Here is a 21,633-nt window from a genome sequence, read left to right as displayed (position 1 = left end):
AGATAGAATCAGAAGAGTCTCACCTGAGCTAAAGACAAAAAGGACTGGTGAGTGGTCCAAAGTTATCTTCTCTGATGAAAGGAAATTTAGCATTCGGAAATCAAGGTCCCAGAGTCTGGAGGAAAAGAGGAGAGGCACTTCATCCACGTTGCTTGAAGTCCAGTGTAAAGTTTCCACAGTCAGTGATGGTTTGGGGTGCCATGTCATCTGCTGGTGTTGGTCCAYTRTGTTTTCTGAGGTCCAGGGTCAACGCAGCCACATACCAGGAAGTTTTAGAGCACTCCATGCTTCCTGCTGCTGACCAACTTTATAGAGATGCTGATTTTTTTCCCCACAGGACTTGACTCCTGCACACAGTGCCACAGCTACCAGTACCTGGTTTAAGGACCATGGTATCCCTGTTCTTAATTAGTCAGAAAACTCACCTGACCTTAACATAGGCAATCTATGTGGTATTGTGAAGAGGAAGATGTGATACACCAGACCCAACAATTCAGAAGAGCTGAAAGCCACTATCAGAGCAACTCTCATAACACCTGAGCAGTGCCACAGACTGATCGACTCCATGCCACGCCGCATTGCTGCAGTAATCCAGGCAAAAGTAGCCCCAATTAAGTACTGAGTGCTGTACATGCTCATGTTCATACTTTTCAGGTTATTTCAAAAAATAATTTTTTGTATTGGTCTTACGTAATATTCTAATTATCTGAGATACAGAATTTGGGGTTTTCATTAGTTTTCAGTTCTAATCATCAAAATAAAGAAATAAACATTTGAAATATATCAGTCTGTGTGCAATGAATGACTATAATACACAAGTTTCACTTTTAGAATGGAATTACTGAAATAAATCAATTTTTTTCATGATATTCTAATTTTATGACCAGCACCTGTACATTAAGATGGTTAATTGTTTGGAGACCCATTTCTCAGCAATCTGTGAAATGAAAAATAGAATACTAATTAGCTGACAATTTCCTGGTTTGGTTTTATTACCAACCTTAAAAGCTTGAGTTATTTAGCTGTCTTCCAGACTGTTAGAACAATTGACTGTTGTAGAGGTATATTTATCAAATATGTAATGGGTAGTGCAAGGGCCTCTTTATTCAATTTTAAAAAAGTTATTGTCAAGACAAAACATATAAATAATTTAGCTTTGGAAGTCTTTAAAAAAGCCTGCATGTAACTCTTCTAAAGTAAAAAAAAAAAGAAGAAACTGTGAACAAAATCATGATGTCTGTAAGAATTAAAGTCTAAATGTCCACTTTCTTTCACACCTCTTCTCAAACTTTTGTAAACTTTTTACAGTATTTGTACAGCCTGATGCCACTCACCTAAGTAGGCACCGTGATTTTTGAGCTCTTCGGGAAACTCCTGCGTGTAGGATGACTTTGGAGGAATCACTTTCCCCTGCCGTGTGTCCTTCAGCACTGCTCCATTCCAGTCATAAGCACCAACAGCTCCCACCAAAATCCCATCCTGTAGGAGATTGCAAATATAATGCTTATGGTATAGGCTAAAAAAGAAAAATAGGTAGGTAGCACAATAAATCATTACGTAGTTATACTTTATCTCAAACACCTTTTTGTTCCTTTGAACTGAGTTGTTTCTGGTGTGTTTCATCCCACCTGGTTTTGCTTTTCAACATTCTTGTCATTTTTGTTGAGGTGAGTCTATACTGTAAGTAAGCCGTAAGTAGAGACATACATGTGTCATTTTGTATGCTGTAGTTAAATTAGTGGCTGTCTAACCTCAGGAATGTCTCATTTGACTGATTAACCTTTTTAACGACCACAACAAGCATAGAACCCTGCTGTGATGCTGACCACATACATTATGTCAGTAAAAAGCAGGAAACAAAGCAAAACAGTGAGATGTTTTCACAATATATTAAGAAACAACAACAAAAAAAAGATCAAATGAAATGTAAAATCTGCTATTAAAATGAGTCTTTAATGGTCTGTTCTGGACTTGATGTTCAAAAAAGGAAACAAACAGCAACTGTAACACAGGGAGGCTAGAGAAAGGATTATCTATAATCTGTGGTTCAACATACTTTGTGTTTATGGTGCTGTGATTGTAGGGTTTCTCTGCATAATGATTTCCTTTTTTTCATGCAGTACACAATATTATCCACAACATAATTTCCAGCTTATTAGCATGGTCTGGAAAACTTGCGATTGTCTTCCTGAAATACAGATTTGCACGCTCACCACATTTGCACTACGTCATTCTTTAGCAGCAGCATTAYGCCACTGTGGTTTATCGGTTTTGGCCAAAAATAATCTCCATGACAAACGGTTCAGCCTCATAAAACAGTGACCTATTTCTGCTGCAGTTACATTCATGGTCATATACCTCCCTTTGGTTTGGATGTCAAATCTTTGTTGAGCCGAAAAACCAGGTTCAAAAAAACATATGCATCCTTAGATAGGGAAAACACAATAAAATCTCTATATTTCAAAAGAAAAAAAATAAGTAAAAATGTAAGAAATACAAAGAAATTCCATTGATCATCTTTACCCGCTACTTCCTTTCTACACAGGTCACCAAGTCCAGCAGTCATAGTGTGAGGGGCGCAGTACACCCGGGACAGGTCGCGAGTCCATCACAGGACCACAAAAAATATATATTTTTAATTAAATCAGATCCTTGATATTCCTTCATTTCATTAATGTTTAGTAACAGAAAATCACAGACGGAAAAATGTGCAATGTATACAAATGCACAAGACATCTGCACAGTATATGACACAAGCCTCATTCAAAGTTGACTCTAATTACATTCAGTAAAACCATCTGGGCCCTCAGGACCGTTTTTCTCTTTTAAAACACCAACATTCTTTCCAAAACGTTATCCTACTCTCAACACTCATGCCGGTCTTGTCGAGAATCCCTGGAATCTGGCCCAATAGACACAATTTCCAGCCCTTCCAGCCACCCAGCTGCAAACCCTGCTATATATTTATTTTTTCTCATAAATTGGACCTTTTTTTTCTACCAGCAAGGTCTAGAGTGAAAGGAATCTGAAATATTAAGACACCTGCAACAGCAGCTGTATCTTAAAACGTCAGGAGGAGAAGACTGAAAATAGGTATGAACAGCAGGTACAGTAGAAGAGATGTGTCTGGGTTTGTTTTTTATTTTTTATCTTCCAGCTGTGTAGCACCACAAAGCCAGCACACCTGCCACTAAGAGGCAGGCAAAACCTTCTGAGACATTAAAGAAAAAGAAGACATTCTGAGTAAGACTGTCTCAATCCTGTCTAGGCTCCTTACGATTTTCTTTCACTCTGGGACAAACAATGTCTTATTTTCCACTGCTGAATGGTTGAAAAGACAAAGAAAAATCTGTCTGCTTGTCAGTGGCTCCTAAATCTGGATGACCTGAACCTCTGGGGCCACGCAGCAGGCCTTTCAGAGGGGAAAAGAGTGATAAACGCCTCACTGTGGGAAGGGATTACGAAGCGGCAGAAACTGAGACAATGTGTGTTGTTGTACACACTGACACATGGTGTGAGACAGCGGGATAGCAAGAGTCAGACTCACCTCCACGTTGTGTGCGGAAAAACCTGCCTGTGACATCTGGAGGCCAAACGCTGTCCCGTTCTTACTGGTTCCTGTGTAAACAAGCCAGACTTTAAAGTCTGAAGCATTCCAGACGCAGAAAAACTGCACTTTCAAGCCACAGCACATTTTTAGAAAGAAAAAACATTAGAGTCTTAAAATAAGCATTTCAAATTCATGAATAGTTTCAGAAACTAAAAGGAGAGACTTCTTGGGCTGGTTGGAAACACGAAATTGCAAATAAGTGCAACTTTTCTTGACATACACAGAATATCTGATACATATTGGTAAAATACTATAACTCTATGCTCCAGAGTTATGGGAACTAAATGGAAAATGGTTCTAGACTCTCAGTTCTGTAACTATTTTCAGACCAAATTCGTCTCACAAATTCTGTATAGGATCAAAATTCCAGCAACACAGAAGCATCACTTTGCAACACAAGCAAAGTGATTGAGAATCTTTCAAATGTTTTTCAAGAAATTTTGGAACTTTCCTCAAATATTTCTCTGACAGCTGCAGCTCTTTGAAACAYTGTCATCATGAGAATCAGGTGTGCAAGAAAGTGTTATTTTTATATTCAGAAACTCACAAAAATGTACAAATCTCCGTTGAAATGGGAAAAAGAATGATAATTCTTAAATTACAAACTCATTTTTTTAGTAATTCACTAACTTAGATGCTTTCATGCAGATTTWTTTTGCTTTATTGCTGCTGAATTTTTCATTTAAAAATATACACCTGTAATGACTTTAAAAACTTGAAGATCAAGTGTACTGAGAGCACATAAAGCAGAGGTGGGTAGTAGTTGCATTTAGGGGGGGGGGTACTTTTAGGAATGGTTTTACTGCATCATACTTTTAMCTTACTTGATTAATATTTTAAAATTTTGCTACGCTTACTTGAGTAAAATTTTGCCAAACTCTTCCCACCCTAACTTCACCGAATGATGAACAAACATGTTTTAACCAAAAATGCAGCGGAGAGAGACAGAGTTTTTGTCTAAGTGAAGCCTTATCCACTGTAAGTATTAGTTTCATAAGTTTTGTAATAAAAAATGGACTTGAAAAAATGTTTCTTCAGCTAGATTTTGTTATTTCTTAATTTTGTTAGTTATTTGTTTAAATTGGTTTCATTTAGTCTGTAAAACACCAGAATTTGACAACTTTCTATTTTTTGTCAGTCTGATGACATTATTTTAAAATATTAAATCTTATGTTATGATCAATTACTTTTTACTCAAGTAGTCTTTTTACAAAATACTTTTTTTACTCTTACTTGAGCAATTTCTTGGAAGGCTAACTTTTACTTTCACTTGAGTAAAACTATGTTACAGTAGTGCTACTTTCCATATAAGAACTAAAATTTACACAATGTGAAGCCAAACACTCGTGAAATTAACACACCTTGCTTCATTTTTTGTAACTCATGTTCATTACATTCCATCTTGAAGGTTTGCATGCAGAAAAAGCTCTAAATGAACAGAACTAAAATTGTTGAATTMAAGTCTTTTTGCACAACCTTCCAGGCTGAAGATGCGTTCCCCAAGAGCGTCCACGATATCTTTCAGCGCCGCCTCATCTGTCACGTTAAAGAAATGTTTGTCATCTGGGTCACTGGCAATGTACTTGATTTCATTGAGGAAGGCCTCAGGATTGATGCCTCTGCGGTTGTAGTAGCCAAGCACCTGTGAAGGTAAAATTTTGACATTCTGGTACTGTATATTTGAATACTGAAACTGCATAACGTGCTTATTTGAGGAATGTAAACCAGCAAAAGTAATCACACAGAACTATGACAGACTAATTGTAGCCCTCTGAAAAGGGTTCAGAATTTCRGTTTCCAATAAAACTGCGAGTGTTGTCACCATTTCCATCTGATTTGAAGCCAAATGATGTCAGAGTTTTTGCCCAGTTAGCTACCCAGGCACACTAAGAAATCAAGTTTGCCAATAACTTCACCAACTGCGGCAAAAACCAATGAGCTCTGCGGTTTGGAGGACATCATTTACACCTTTAACTTAAGAAAAGGTTTGGAGCTCTGAGAGGCTGTGAATGGTTTTTAGTGAGACATCTAGAGGAACCTGTTTTAGCTAAGGGCCCTGCMACACCATGACATTTTAGACAAATTATGYCTACATCTGCAAATTWTGCCARCATGCTAGCACACGCTGAGGAACAGAGGAAAAAAAAGCATCAATTAGCACCTTTTTTTGGACATGATCATACCGTGTTGCWAACGACTTGAACAGATGTAAAACCTATGAAAAAATKATCCCTACCTTRAACATAACGTGTACCAGCTTATTATAACATGTTTGGCAGCACGTATGTGCAACGTTAGTGGAACTTCGACAGAACCTCTATGCAGTGTGTTGGAGGAAAATGCAATGTTGGCAGCAGTCACACAGTGATGCACAGCATCTAGGAGAACTTACCAACACGTTAATATAAGAGGGCRTACGCTGTCATACGGAGGTCCCAGTGCAGAATTTTGAACATGCTCAAAGTTTTCACCGTATGTGGAACAGTTGCTGATCAGTTTTGTACACGTTTCAGGTCYGTTATGTATATGCTCACACAAATTACATGGAGGATGCTCATACRTGGACATTTGTCAGAAACAAGTTGGRTAATTATGAAGAGGACACGTMACTTMCRTTAGAAAGTGTGGACGTGTCCCYCGATGATTGACTGACAGCTGTCAAATATTGTCAGGGAAGAAGTCAGAGCATGGACCACGCGCGGCCCAGGAGACCAATCTGGTGATGTTTAAAACMGWKACCTGGGCCTCTGCGTCATCAACATTGATCAACAGCTACGCATGTTCTGGCACAAATGTTGCGGCACAATTTGATCAGCCGCCTGAGAAGCGAAGCCCAAGTCTGAAGCTGGATCACTGCGAGCGGCTCGGGGTGCGGCTGCACTCAGCTCAGCTGCGCATTTCGCTGCCATCTGTAGCCTACAGRTGYTGCTTTATTTATGCSAAWTAAAYAATATTAACAGTAAACAGTAAACTATTAACAGTAGGTCATGATCAGAATTAAAGATGTGGTTTTGGTTTGTATTTTTTGCACCACAACCCAACAATCCTTCTGTCAACCTTAAAATTTGTTTCATTCTTTTCTCCAACCTCTTTTAAAGGTTCTGTACATTCTATTGTAAAAGATCACTGTACTTGCTTTTAGTTTTTTCTTTTTATCKAATTTTATCTGTTTATTTTCCTGATTAATAGTGTTRCAGTAAGTTTACCTGTACTCTWCTCTGTGTTGTGTCCTTGTTTTAACATGTTCTGACATTTTATGTTGTGCTGTTGCCACTCAACCAGGTCGTCATTGTAAATTAGAACTGGTTCTCAATTGACTTACCTGTTAAAATAAAGGCTTATTATTAAAGWGTCAGGTTTAAAGTTTATCAGAAATATATGCAAATTTAAATTTAATACTGGGTTACAAGATTCTAAACAAGGTTCTGGTGAATTAAATGAGCTAAACTTGTTTATATTTGGAACCAGACTGTGAAATTATTTTGCTCAGTGCTTTTATTGATAAAATATATAATTTTTTTTTACATTGAATCTGTTGATTTTGTCATTGTTTACCTGTTTTATACATAATAATAATTATTAATGAGTTAAAATTGAGTTGGTGACGAAAAATCAACTCAGGAAGACTAATTGACGTCACCTGCTCCATCCTGCCACTCAAGCGCAGCTTCATCCAATCAGCATCTGACAGTCAGTGGATAAAAGCATCCTCTGAAATCACATCGGCCACTTGCCAGCCGAACGTCAACCTTCCACCTCCCCTCCTCCAACCTTCATCTTCTGGCTTCTAAAGACTTCTATCACCTTTGACCTCCACCACCAGTGTCAAGCCCCGGCGGCGGGGGGGGTGGGGGGGGTACCCCTACCCCTACCCCTACCCCTACACCAAATCTCAAGCCACTCATCGGAGCTTACATCATCTCACAGTGCTCACATCCTCTGCCGGGGTCTGAGCGCCAAACTCTTGTCATTCGTGTCAAGTTTACTTCCTAATTGCAGTCTGTCTTTGTGTGAGTCTCTCCAGGTTGAATTAACTTTGCACGTGAGCCTTGAAAAATTAGGAGTCTTAGTGTTAAAAAAAAGTTACGTGCTGCTTCAGATGGTGTCGGACTTATATCCAGTTATGAGTAACAAATTAATATCTTACCTGTGAACTGATGCACAGGTAACATACCTGTAACTTACACCTCACTTGTCAGCAGCACGTTGGCATAAGCTGAAAATTTTGAGCATGTCCACTGTTATTGTCTGTCCATTGTGCTGATAACACGTTCAAAACTTACCTAACCTGAGCAACTTACAGCAGTGTGTAGGACAAACATTACATAAGTTGTCTAAAACATCATAGTGCAGGGCCTTAAAACACAATGTCGCCTCTATGGTGTTTCGAAGCTGTGCAGAAAGCCACCAGAAAACCGAGTAAAACCTAAAACAATATAGCAGAAAACTGGTCTAGACTCACAGCTATGGCATAACGGGTGATGCCATCCTTCTCACAGTCCTCGATAGCTTGCTGGAGATCGGGGCTGTCATGTGACTCACCATCAGTTATCACTATCATCACCTTCTTGGCGCCACGCCGACCTCCCTGTTTGAACGCTTGGGAGCTGTGAGAACGTGTTTAATATCTTCAGTCAAATAAACGTCAGAAAGGAAAATTAGTGAGGAAGTGGAGATACTGCACCGTGCTGTGTTGATGCCAAGAGCCGTGTTGGTCTCCTCTCCGCCACGCTGGTCGATGCTTTTGGCCCTTTTTACCACCTCCTCAACTGATTTATAATCACTGAGTTGGAATTCATGGACCACCTGCTCACCATACTGAACAACTCCAACCTACCACAGGAACACATTTCATTGACTCAATAAAAAAGACAGAGCTGTGTGATGAGATTCCTGAAACGGAGTCTATTAACTTGTATAAATACAACACGAATAATAAAAACTTTTAATGATCCAGTGACCATCATCTGTGTGTTCAGGTTGCCTTGGAGTGAGATTACAGAATGTCTGACAAGGACTTAATATTAATTTAAGTGTTGATTCAAACTGCAGCTGTTTTCAGGAAAAGAAATACTCCTATTAACAATTTTGGAAATGGAAACAAAAGACTGCTGCAAAAAACTGATATAAACTGTGTGTTTCTGATGTAATATGTCAACATTAACAGGTCCTTTACCTTTAAAGGGTCACACACTGTTACGTGTCAGGTTAAAGGTTCATATTGTGAGAAAGAAAACATATTTTTTTCAAAATTTTAATGCAAAAATTGTATTTGTTGAAGCAAAACTGTAGATGCTGCATTGAGGTTAATATGTATTTGTTTTCCAATATTTCTTTCAGCTTATCCCATCATTAGATGATTTAGATTATGTTTCGGATAAATTATTAATTAATTTGAAATTGTATTAGACATGACCAGTAAATGTGACAATAATCACATGAATAGGCTTGATGTTTAGGTGTTAAATCAGATTTCTATTTCAAAGGGTGCACAGCTAGTTTGTGGTTGAGATAAGGGGAAGAATAAAAACCTAAATCCCACAAAAAATAATAGAACATACTAGACACAATAAACGTGTAAAACAAATAGCAGTGAAGACTCTTCTAAAAATGAAATCCTCTCTTTTCTTCTGTTCATACGCACCTGGATTTGACCCGGTCCAACATGAAACTTTTGAAGAATGTTAATAAGGAAATCCTGCACTTCATACCAGGGGTAAATGGAGTTTGATCCATCGAGAACAATCACTATGTCCATAAAGGTTTCACATCCTGAACATTAAAAAAAAGGATAATCATACACAAAGAAAGATGTTTGTACATGAATTTAATAGAACAAATGTTTTTAAGCTCACTTTGAAAAGCAGGCATAATTGTCCTGGAGAACTTGAAACCTGAATTCACTTTGGAGCATATTCCAGTGCTATAGTAGGAGCTGCCACACTCGTATGACCACAAAGGCCCACACGCCTTAAACATAAAAAAACAATGTTTACACAAGCAAGAGCTCAAAGTCTAAAATTAATATGCTGGGAGATAAATCATGCAGGGAGATGTGGAAGCAAAAAAAACTTAAATAAAACTGCACTTATAGTCAAAACAAAAATGCTTATTTTCACTCAGCAAAGCTTGTTTTTTTWAAAGTCTCACCACAAAGCTGTTGTCTTTAGGGTTAGTCGTGAGGGTCATTCCCAGCCTCATCTTGTCTTTTCGCTCTGACACGTTGGTCAGGGATATCTTTCCTTGAAGGAAAAGGAATTTCACTGAGAAGGTCTCAGACGCACAGATCCATGCATGCACACAGTCCTACAGAGAACAAAAACCATCTGGGACTTCGGTTTGTTATTGCTGTCTGGCTAGTCAACTCAGCATCCACATCCTCCGAGCGAAATGTTTACTCAACTAAACTTCAAGTGAGTGCCTAACCAACAGAACACATGCAGCCCGTATGAGAAACCAAGCAGTAAAAATGTGTGGTAAAACACACACGTGGAAAAGTACATAAACCAATAAAAAATGTGAAATGATTGGTATGGCACCCACACTTCTGTCTTACACATGCTACCATGATGTTTGCTGACATACTTTAGAAAAAAATCAACAGATATTAACCTATATGCAATGCTAAAAACCTCTGGTTTTATTTACTGTAAAGCTCTTGTTGAGATGTGGTAAAAAGTTGAGTGGTGTTTTGTAATACTATACCTAAATTGAGCTTCAGGCAGCCATTGCCATTGATTCGTTTGCTCAGTGAACATTTATAAACATCCCCTGTTTGATAAGGGCCAGTCATTTCATAAGGGGCCCCAACTAATAGCCTGCAAAAAAAAAAGGAAAAAGTTTTCAAAAGTTAAAATGATTTATCTTTGTAGGTTTCAGTTAATGAACAACTTCACTTAGTCTCTCCTCTCCTGAGTGCATGGGTATCCAACTCTCTCTGGGGATATGATTGGGACTTTTAATATCAGTGACCCACACAAAGTATCTGGGCTGACTGACAAGACTTTTATTTTTCCAAGGAAGTAGCTGTGTTTATTCACTTCCAGCATCACCAGCTTCATTTTCAGGAACACTTTTCACACAGCCACACAGAAGCTGGTTAGTGCTGACATTTTAGTCAGGATTGGTGCTTTACGTCTTTAGTTTTCTGTTTAAGTATCACACACTTTCCCTTTTGGTTACACTTGCTGTGGTTGAAGATTCTTATGTTCATTTCTGTTCCTTGTGTCTTCTTTGTGTATTAATTTGAGCCTCAGTCAGAAAAAGAGGTTCTACTCCTCTGCTCCAGCTTTGTCAACCCTCACCGGTCTTCATTTAGCCCAGATGTCTCCAGTTTCTCTTTAACACCAGTCAATATATTCTGTCAGTTTCCATTCTCACATTAGTCGAGCATTGTTGGTGTATTATGTCACATTCTGGTCTTTCTTGTGCACCCTCATGTCTCTTCGTTCCTCCTGATGAATATTTTGAGTTATGAAGTTTTATTACCAGTTTATTTATTTATTTATTTATTTATTTATTTATTTATTTATTTTTGTTTGTTTAAAATAATATAATAATGGTAATTTTTTTAGCTCTTCGTAGTCGGCGTTTTTGAGTCCAATATGCCTAAAGCCTTATCAAATTTTGTATTGTCATTTCACAACAAAATCTCCGAAAAAGTTTCAGAATGGAAATGTAAGTTGTTGAACTGCATCAGATACACTAATGCACACCTTCAGAAATACAAAAGAAGCACAGGAGCTTCAAAAGGAAAAAAAAATTGTATAGGTCCTCTGGACGGGTTCTTCTCTAATGAAACGTTTCGTCTCTCTTCCAAGAGACTTCTTCAGTCTGAGAGTTTCAGGCAAAATGCAGGCTTTTTTTCCTTTTGATTTTTTACCTGGATTACTGAGATGCATCAGGACACAGGAGCTTCATTTCCACGAGGGAGTTCTCTTACTTTATGGAATTATGTAATCTTGCTTTTTCAGTTCCAACAGCTTCCACTCTTCTTGGAAGACTTTTCCACAAGATTTTGGAGTGTTTCTGTGGGAATTTGTGTCCATTCATTTTGCAGAGCATTATGAGGTCAGGTGCTGATGTTGGACGAGAGGCTCRCAATCTTTATTCCAACTCATCCCAAAGGTGCTTGATGCAAAGTCAGGTGTCTGTGTCAGCTTCTTCCACACAAACTCATAAAACCATATCTTTATAGTTCTTTCTTTAGGCTCTGTGGCACAGTTACATTGGASGAAAAATGAGCCTTCCTTAAAGGGGGTGGAGGTGGGGTATTACATATAACGTTATAATGTCATTCCTTCATCAAAAACATACTCAGGGTGCTACTTTACTCATTCATGCATGTTTGAGATATCCTGGGTTCAGGATAGATGGGTTCCTGTTTGTGGTAAATACTCCATTGATATTCAGAATCAATGTATCAGTGGTACTGACTTAACGTAAATGAATGAAGGCAAAAGTATCTGGATGGCAACTAGTGATCAAACTGTTTCTGGAATTCAGAAACCTCACAAACTACTGAACGTTTTATCCGGAGGTTCCATGAACATATGCAGTATATTCATCGAGTTGCTAATCTTAGAAAACAACAGAAAACATAGCTCTAACTAGTCTAAAACAAAGCACAAGAGTGAAATAGCTCTGGAGTGAAGATTCCCTTTTTAAAATCTAACAATTAGGCAAAACATTGGCAACAACTAAAACCCAAAACATGTTTGAAACTTCATAGCCTAGGTGAAATCTTGGAAACATGTCCTGTTGGCCAGTAGTAATTGTTRTCTAGATAATATTTCTTGGCAAATCATCTGATATTTATGGAGCCCACGAGGGGACATGGGGGGATTTATTTTTCTTTTGCGTTCCCACGCAATACCATTGCGTTCTCTCGCAAAAGTCGTTTATCACTGTTGTGCCTGCCGGTTATTCACATGTTCACCATTAGCGAGTTAGCCTACTGCTTTAATTCAGCTTCAGAATGAATATATCACACAGCCACGCATGGAAGTATGTCATCTGCCGATATTTTAACACAATGCAGTCACGCATTATCAATGTCAATCTCACGAACTGTGGCAACACATCCTGTTTTGGTAACGGATATTTCAAAATAAAAGTCTGATTTAATTCATTTCATATACAAAACAAACTTTTGCGTGGTAATGCAAAACAATTTTGCGAGGTAATGCACAAAGTTTGCGAGGTAACGCAAAAGTATTGTGAGGTAACGCAATACTATTGCGTGGGAACACAAAAGAAAAAAATCTCCCCATGTCCCCTCACGGGCTCCGTAGATATTGAACAGATTCTGGTTTATTACAAATAAAAGTGCTTTGGCCATGATGTAAATCCATTATAYAATGGTTTTCTTTCAGACCCTTTCCCCTGCCAAGGAAACAACAGCAACCAAACTGACCCAATCGATTTGGCAACTGTTTTGTATCAGATGCCCTAACTGACACAACTGGGGCTTGAGCCCACAGCCTCAGGATTAGGAAACCACAGCACTAACCACCAAACTACCGAGGCCCAGAAACATTGTGCAATGTAATGGTTGAATTTAAATCTTACTTGTGTGGCGACTATGGTTTTAGATTCCTTTTTCAAATTCTTTGGAGATTTGTCAAGGGAAACTTTCATGTCTAAATTATTGCAGCTTTTTATGACTGAATCACAAAAACGGTCATGTAAAGACTTTAAGGAAAAAAGTAAAACTCCTTAGGAATTTAAGTATTTTTTAAAGAAATGACATTTCAGCCTATATCATCTGTAAATGAAACATTACTCCACCCTGTACAGTCTCCATAAACAGAATTCATTTTGTGATGACACAGCTCAGTTTCTTGGCGGTCATGTAGAAATCAGCAWGTTTAAAAATGAAAGTCTGAATAATATAGCAGAAAAACTGTTGGATATCTTCTAAAAATCTTTATTCTCATCTGCTCCAGTCAGCTCCATWCAGCAGCTCACAGCACGGGCCTCAGAGTTAAAAGCCGTATCAGGAAACCAAAACAAAAACAGCCCAGTCTGAATCTAAGCAGAGACTCTCTGCACAACTCAGAACTTCTTCTCATCTCCTAATGATTCAAACGTTTTAACATTTTCAGTCTCTTTCTGGTTACACCCCTGAAGGTGTTACCTTTTAYGTCAGACRTTAACKTAACCAACTTTTGTTTATACTACAGAGAGAACACATCGATAAGACACACCAACTCTTATTCTGTTTAAACTTAAGGCTGAAAACACAACACTGGATCTAACATTCAGTTAATCATTTGTAGCATCTCCTTCAGTCATTCAAATGGGAGCAGTGTCATAATAAACAATTACATATCAAATTCTAGCATTATGTTCTTTAATAACAATTTGATTTAAACAAACAAAAATAGCAAGTTCTTTCCTGAATTAATCWAATTTCCTTGTGTTATATTATGTTTAATTGTACAATATACTATTTGTGCCGTGTCTTCATTCTCTGACATTTTGTGTTGTATTGATGCTAATTGACCATGTCGTCATTGTAAATGAGAATTGGTTTTCAACTGACTTGCCTCTTAAAATKAAACATTTATACAGTTATCTATATTTTTTTATGAAATTCAGATGCGTAGTTAAAAACTGAAGTTTTAATGGTTTAAATGAAAATTAAGTTGCAGCAACACAGCAGCTTTATTAATGATAACCTCAATATAAGATCAATATAATATACTGTCTGATAAAAGGAAACATAATATAACCTCTAATAGTATTGGCTTTGTATTGTGTAATTTTAACCATCAGGCTGAACGTTACAGGTAGAAACTGTTTTCCACTTTGCTACAAATTCATCATCTTGTTCCCTTAAAGATATTTTACGATTTTAAAATACATTGAAGTTAAGAACTGAGTTCTACCTTTCTTAGTGTTAAAAGTTTGAAAACACTTAGACCWCTTATTTTTGTTGCTCTACATCTACACACTGAGAGCAAATAAAGCAGTTTGGAGACATGGAAATCAGGGACTGTTTAAAAAAATCAGGTCTGAACTTTTGCAACRTGGGGCCCCTTCACACAGGCACTTCACAGTGGGAAATTTTCCGTGTGAGATGCATTTTTACAACTCAAAATACTCAGGAGAGACATCTGGCTGAAGCATRCAGGGCACAGTGCATGTTGTCTACTGTATGCTTGGGAAATCTGAGTGTTTTGTTTAGGCTGGATCACCGTGCAGAATGGTGGATGAATCTCCTGATTTATACTGACTGTTCTGAGATCATACAAAAACAGTATGTACATAAACAATACACGATACCCAGCAGTAACTCTGATAAGTACTCACACATGCACACTGTAAATTTTGTGAAAGATTTCCTCACGTATTCACACATRGCGCTATCCCATTTCTTGGAGTCATCACTTGGGAGTTGGGAGTTGAAAATCCAGACCAGAGGTTGCATATATTTGTCCTGTCAGATGCAACCACTTTGTAAAATATATTGCAAATATATTTGTTTAACAAATCACTTTACATATTTGCATTTGGAAATAAAACTTAGCCTCAGAATCAAACTTTTTGGTGGATAATTCTGTTCCTTAATTGTAGCTTTACGTGTAACAAAACCYATTTTCCAGCCACTTTCCCAGAAACTCTAGTACCAGTTATGACTTGATATATTCTAACAACAACAAYGGAGGACAAGGGGAAATGTTCAAACAGTCTGTCACTGCACATCAAAGAGTGACTCATATGGAAGTAAGCATCACTGTTATTGCTCTTGAAGCCAACTTTTAGCTTTTCACAGAATCTGGAAGTCATTTCTCCACAGTGGCTCCAGCAGCGCTCACATTTTTATTGCTATTAATATCAYGATTATTGCCTCAGTTATTGCTGTGCCTTGGCAGGAGAAAACACTGCATCRTAGGTTCAGGTCAGGACACATCTACCTTGATGAAAACAGACTATCGTTGTCTGGCACTCAGGTAATTATAAAGTTTAGAAAAAAATTGATTCAATAAAGTTCGTTAGGGAAAGAGTATCATCACTGCAAGAAAAAGGAGAAACACTCAAAAATGTAAMACGACCCCAAGAGAATGCTTGGACATTTTCTACCATGGTTACAAGGGAATACAGTATTTTGGGGTTTGAGGAAGTGCCATCCCAAAGCCCAGGCTGTCATTAGCTCGGTAATGTTTTTCATACATGGAAAAAGGCAATGTGTACGCTGTGAAACCACATCCAGGCCCCAAACACAGAGAATGCTACTTCAGTGTCACGCTTGTTCATGGCATTTCATCCATCTGCATTAACAAGATGAGAGTACTTGTGCCATTGCTATCCCATAAATTAAGTCTATTGTAATAGTCACATTTTTTTTTTGTTGTTGTTGCCAGTCATTTATTTAGCCTGGGTGCATTAAGCCAACAATGACAAAAAAATCAGAAGACTTGTGAGGCCTTCGTAAGAATACACTAATTATTGTAATTTGTTTGTCCCAAAGCATGTTTCAGCTTCACAAACCTCCATATTTTCATATGAATGAAATTTATGGTCACTTTTGTCAACTCGTTAGAAACATCGCTATTCTATAATTCAATGCAGAACCTTTTTCCAGCCTGAACTATTGTATCCCTACAGCTCTTGGATTAATCGGGCTGGAATGGTAGAATGACTCTTGCTTATGATTTTAACTAYTTGTCTTTTTTTTCACACATCCAACATGAAAAAAAAAGTGTTTCCCCTTCAGTGACTAATATATAATGGTCAGATTCATTCTAAGTTTCAACATCTATAAAAAAATTAGCTTTAAATTGTTAAAACTGACTGATCACATGACACAGTTTGAAGATGCCTTTTTGAATTTAACTAAAACTGGGAAAGTGGTCAACATGATGGGATGTAAGTCTTAAAATAATGCTTGAATGTGCACCGACTTTAGTTTTTAGCTCATGTTGATGCACCTATTMATCTTCACAGAACTGCACTTTCTCTGGAGTTCTTCATTTATCCATCCACCACTCAATCCTAGTCTAAATAAGGGATGATCAACATACATAACATTCATGTTTTTTGGACTGAAGAATGGGAGGAAACCTTAGAAGCTGAAAAAACTCAAGCAGAAACAGAGAGAACATACGAGCCCCACATGGAATGGGATGGGATTCAAACCGGTAACCTTACTGTGTGGTTACAGTGCTAACCACAGCCCTGCTGTGCCGCTCATTTATGACCTCATATGCAGAAATGTTGTAATCACAAACTCCTGAGTTCCAGTSGAAAGTAGCATTTATACAAAGATTAGGCCCAAGATATCCCCAGATGGATTATGGGTTGTATTTTCAAGCCGGGAGTTTTGTACTCTGATGATTCTGGTCTTGTTTAATCAAAATCAGAAAGAATATTTGAACAAGAGAGGTAGTACCTGGAGATTACACATGGGCTTTTTTGAATAACAGATTTATTTTTCTGAAGCCAGCATCTTATAATAACCATCATTCAGCGTATTTAACAGCATAAAGTGCCCCTGCTTTAGCATTGCATTTTATACCCAGCACTAAACCTATTTATTTTTCCARTCATTGTTTTGGACAAGTTTTTTCTCTTCATTAAGTTTAGAAAAAATAATTTACATTTTATTCTTCTATCTTAAATACCAAATTTTAAACTAAACATTTAAGTATGGATGTTAAGTTGTGTTTGGTCTAACATTTATTAGAATAAGCTCTGTTTGGTGTAAAAAAGACTTCAGTTTAAAAGGTAAATGAGTCACACACAGGAGACAATTTAAAGACAGTAATGACAGACTTCACAGATTTTCTCTTGTCCTCAGTGATGTGCAACTGATGAGAAGAGGTCAAGTCTCAGCTGAGAAGACCTGGCAAAACCATAGAAAAGCAAACAGCGGAAAGGTGAGTGGGAGGATTTTACGATGCATAACTTGYAGGTTCAACTATCCCTTCAGCTCRTATAAGCCAAACTCTATTTAACCTATTTAAAGAYATCTTCACAGCTGCCCAAAGAGAATATGTTAAAGCAAATAAATTAATATGCCATCATATTGTGCAGATATATGCACAAATAGTCCATTTTGACATGGTGGGCAGTTCAGAAATTCATGAGCACAAGCTGYCAATTTACTGAGATGTAGTATCTATCTTATTTGATTAAGTTTAAACTCTAAACTAAACAAACAAAAACAGCAAAAAAAATAAAAGTGGGCAGATTTTCCCCTTTTATAGTAAAAAATTATTGTGTACTTGGCAAAAAGGTAAAGTCATCATGTGATTAATAAAACCTCTGGAACATTCTAGTAACTTCCTTGAACCCAAAATATCATTGAATACTTACATTATTTGGTCTAAACCACCTTCTAATTCTGCAGCCTTTCTTCAGGTTAAACTCATAACAATCGCTCTTTTAGTAGAATCGTTCCAACTGGGATCGTGCTCTTATTCTAATACACAAGTGAGAATTTTTAGACATCAAGGAAAACCGGCACAGATACTTTCTGGCAACATCAGAAATTGTAAGAATTTCAATTCTTCTCAAAGCTCAAAAGGTGGAATCACTCCAGGGGAAACAAGATTAGAAAATTAAAAAGCATTAATCATTGGAATAATAGCACTAAACCACCCTTTTTTATCAATCTGGAGTAAAATGTGCAAATAAAGTGAAATAAAGCAGCTGCTCAGGCTATCAAATAACACAAAGCACAAAATCTGCAGGTATGGCCTAGTGAAATCCAGTGTTCAACTGTAGAGTGTGTATCTTATTAATAAATATGAATTTTCCTCTTGAAACTCAAAAATGGAGATTTAGTTTTAATAAGCACAAGAAACATTTCTATACTGTCTGTATTTAACACAAACAGGATCATACATGAAGATTTGTYATCATTACTGGAAAAAGTCATTTGTTACCAGAGGTAGCAAACTAGAACTTTTAAAATGAAAGCATATTTTTTTCTATCCATCTTATGTCTGCTTTAACACTTATATTTTAACTTTATATTTTTTCTTAAATCAAGCGAAATAACTTCTCACCTTTTGTTAATTTGTTTTCACACAGCCCTGTCTCCATTGCCATATAAAATATGAAGTGTGTTATTMTGATGAGCACAGTGATGAGCGTGGTACTGTTAAAGGATCCCACCTTTGCAATGAGATGGTTTGAGAAATKTAATCACTTCTGGAAGTGATATTAGAAAGTGGAAGAAAGAGCAGTTCAGCRAAGAAATGCGGAAATGTGGAAGACCACGTAGGGTCAGGGACTGCTGAGACATATGGTGCGTCAAAGTTGCCTATGCTCTGTTGAAGAGTTTTAAACTTCCACTGGCACAGCCTAACAGCTGCACGCAAACCTCACATACTGTAACCAAGTGCAATGTCATGTGTCAGAAGGAGTGATGTAAAGCACACCGACACTGTTCTGTGGAGCAATGGAAATGTGTTCTGTGGTATTACAAATCTTGCTTCTCTGTTTGGAGGTCAAATGACAGTTTGGGTTTGGCAGGTACCAAAACATCATCACTTTGCATTATACCAACATAAAGTTGAAGGGATAATATGGGGGCTCTTTTTCATGCTAGGCCCCTTATCTCCAAAGATGGGCAATCCAAATGYRTCAGCATACCAAAACACTTTGGACATTGTGCTTCCAACTTTGTGGCAACACTTTTCTGTCTAAAAATGACAGTGTCTCAGTGCAAAAAGCAAGAACTGTAAAATAGATTTGATTAGTTTGGTGTGGAAAAATTTGACTGGGCTACACAGAACACTGATTTTAACCCCGTCAGGCACCTCATAGGACCTGTAATGGAAACGGCAAGAAAAGATCATCCAACACGAGTGCCTGACCAGAATGAATGGGCAAATTCCCACTTTTCTCCAGCTGAGAACTGTCACATTCTGTGCAGCACACACCCACAGACGTACACAAAAAGAAAAGTGAGTATGCAGCTGTTGCTTCATTGACTAAATGTCTTGTTGGTCCTGAAACCCATAAAATGACCTAATTACCAGCATGGGAAAAAAAAACAAGTATTAACCAAAGTGTAAAACCCACTCAAAGCTGGAGATTTTATTATGCCCAGATAAGCCAAAAACAAGACCATTAAATGTAATAAACCAAACATTGAGGAGATGACAAACACGGTTTTTGATTAGTTTTTTTTTCACTCTTTTTTTCCCTTCTTTCTGTTTTTTTTTTTTTTTTTTTTTTTTTTGGGGGGGGGGGGGTGTTATGTAAGTTTAGGTGTTGAAACAACTAATAAAACCACTAACATTCCAGACCATCTATTCTGACTTGGCTACACTGGATGTATGTTGTTTGAACAGCCTGTACAGATCCTCTCTTCCACCAAAAAAATGTTTCCACCTCATTCTCAGACATTTACCTCAGCTGAGGCTGCGTCTCTGGTGACCTTCATTCCACATGCKTCTGCCTCATCAGACCTTTTATAGTCCTGGTAGGCATGGTTTGCTTACCATCGCTCCGAATGGAATATTTTAAAAGAAGTAGGATTTTGCTGTGCAATAAATTTTGTTTGTCAAATTGAGCTGGCAGCTCTCTTTTTTTCATGTTGTACCTTTGTGAGTCSTTAGGACAGTGTGGTTTTTCTCAGGCCTCAAATTGACTTTTAAACACTTGAATCTCAATCTGTATTCAGCCCTAAAATCAACAATGACTCCGGGTCATGAGAAACATCTTAAAACTCTCACGGCTCATTAATCTGACTTGGAATTCAAGAAATCCTAAAGCTCTCTATCACATTCTGTCTGTGAGCTGTCCTGACTTTATGAGCTAATATAATTATTTTTTGTTTTATTTACAGCTGCAAAATTCTGAATTTGCTTCTTTCTGTTTTCACACGCTCACTCACACACAGGCTTTTTATCTCAAGCGGCCTGGGGGTGTCAAGAAGATTAATTTGCCAAGAGGCACACTTTAAACTTTAAACTTTAAAGAGAACATAAACAAGCAAAGAATTTACTGCTACACTGCTGTGGTTGTATTAGTGGTATTAAACCTCATGTTCTTAGAAAGCAATGGTGGATCATTTTCTAAAATGTTGCTCACACGGTAAGGCTCCTTTTCTGGAAAAAGAAAAGTTGATATTGATTGTTTGTTTATTTTCTTTTGTGTTGTCGTACAGTATTAACAGGAACTTTATGAACAGACTGAGCTTGAAAAGAGAAGCTGCACAGTAACATAAAAAAAATCAAACATGGGAACAAATTGTGTCCAGCTTATTCTGAGTGAGAAATTTTCTCTGAAAATATTCTAGTATTAGATACTAAAATATAAATGTTTAAGCAGGTGTGAGAGACAGTACACATAATGTACCTTTGAATGGTGATAAGTCAAACATGTATAAGGTTTTGATAATTGGAAGATGATTAGACACAAACAATTGATCCAAGTGTAAAAAGTGATTCATTTTAATATTTTACTAGATAACAAAGCTTTTGCAAGTTCTTTTTTTTTTTGCCTTTTTTTTGCATTTTTGTTTGTAAAATTGCAGGAGTTTACCTGTCAGAAAATGGATTAATCAAGGTTGTTAGAAACATGTAAACCCTAAAACACAGAAGCATTTCAAAAGTGAGCGAAAAAAGAAAAAGATAGTATAATGTATGCAGGCTGGACGTTGACACAATGCCAATATGATGCAGGCCAAAAGACATTTTGGTGATGCCAGAATCTAATTTTGGAAACCACAAGGAGCCAGTCAACCTAATAATACCGTACATTGGGAATCAGCATCAGTTATGAGGTAATATGATGGATTGGAGATATTTGGTTCAAAACTACAGTATATTTTGTAAGCTCAGGTTAATGTGAGGAAACTTTGTTGGCCCCAGGAGAGGTACAGTAGATCGGAATCTTTCCAGAGAAAACACTAAAATAAAATAAAAAACTCAACCGTTTTTCTGCCAAGTCAGCAGTAAGTCAAAACTGCTTTACTGTCTTTCTTCATCTCTGTAGCTTCAATAACTGAGGTCATTTCAGACAGTTAAACATTGCTTAGCTAAGCGGTGTATATATATATA

The 21,633-nt window shown here is 37.4% G+C and overlaps 1 protein-coding gene across 2 annotated transcripts in view; it reads right to left on the bottom strand.

Annotated features, from left to right (window-relative positions):
- itga11a (integrin, alpha 11a) overlaps positions 1–21,633 on the bottom strand; it is a 57,490-nt gene that overhangs the window by 26,262 nt on the left and 9,595 nt on the right. The window contains exons 3-11 of one of the 2 annotated variants that reach the window (XM_014001563.1): positions 10,316–10,428; positions 9,761–9,852; positions 9,466–9,580; positions 9,255–9,382; positions 8,295–8,443; positions 8,073–8,217; positions 5,087–5,252; positions 3,548–3,618; positions 1,335–1,479 (exon numbers count right to left, since the gene is read on the bottom strand). In XM_014001563.1, coding sequence (XP_013857017.1) covers positions 1,335–1,479; positions 3,548–3,618; positions 5,087–5,252; positions 8,073–8,217; positions 8,295–8,443; positions 9,255–9,382; positions 9,466–9,580; positions 9,761–9,852; positions 10,316–10,428 — 1,124 coding nt within the window. Of the gene's footprint in view, positions 1–1,334; positions 1,480–3,547; positions 3,619–5,086; positions 5,253–8,072; positions 8,218–8,294; positions 8,444–9,254; positions 9,383–9,465; positions 9,581–9,760; positions 9,853–10,315; positions 10,429–21,633 lie in introns of those variants that run through there. The other variant, XM_014001564.1, reaches the window with a different exon arrangement.

The sequence above is a fragment of the Austrofundulus limnaeus genome, unplaced genomic scaffold (assembly GCF_001266775.1).
Source record: "Austrofundulus limnaeus strain Quisiro unplaced genomic scaffold, Austrofundulus_limnaeus-1.0 Scaffold9, whole genome shotgun sequence".
NCBI classification, from domain to species: Eukaryota; Metazoa; Chordata; class Actinopteri; order Cyprinodontiformes; family Rivulidae; genus Austrofundulus; species Austrofundulus limnaeus.
Note: the sequence above shows the minus strand (reverse complement) of the source record. Positions and strands in the feature narration are given on the sequence as shown.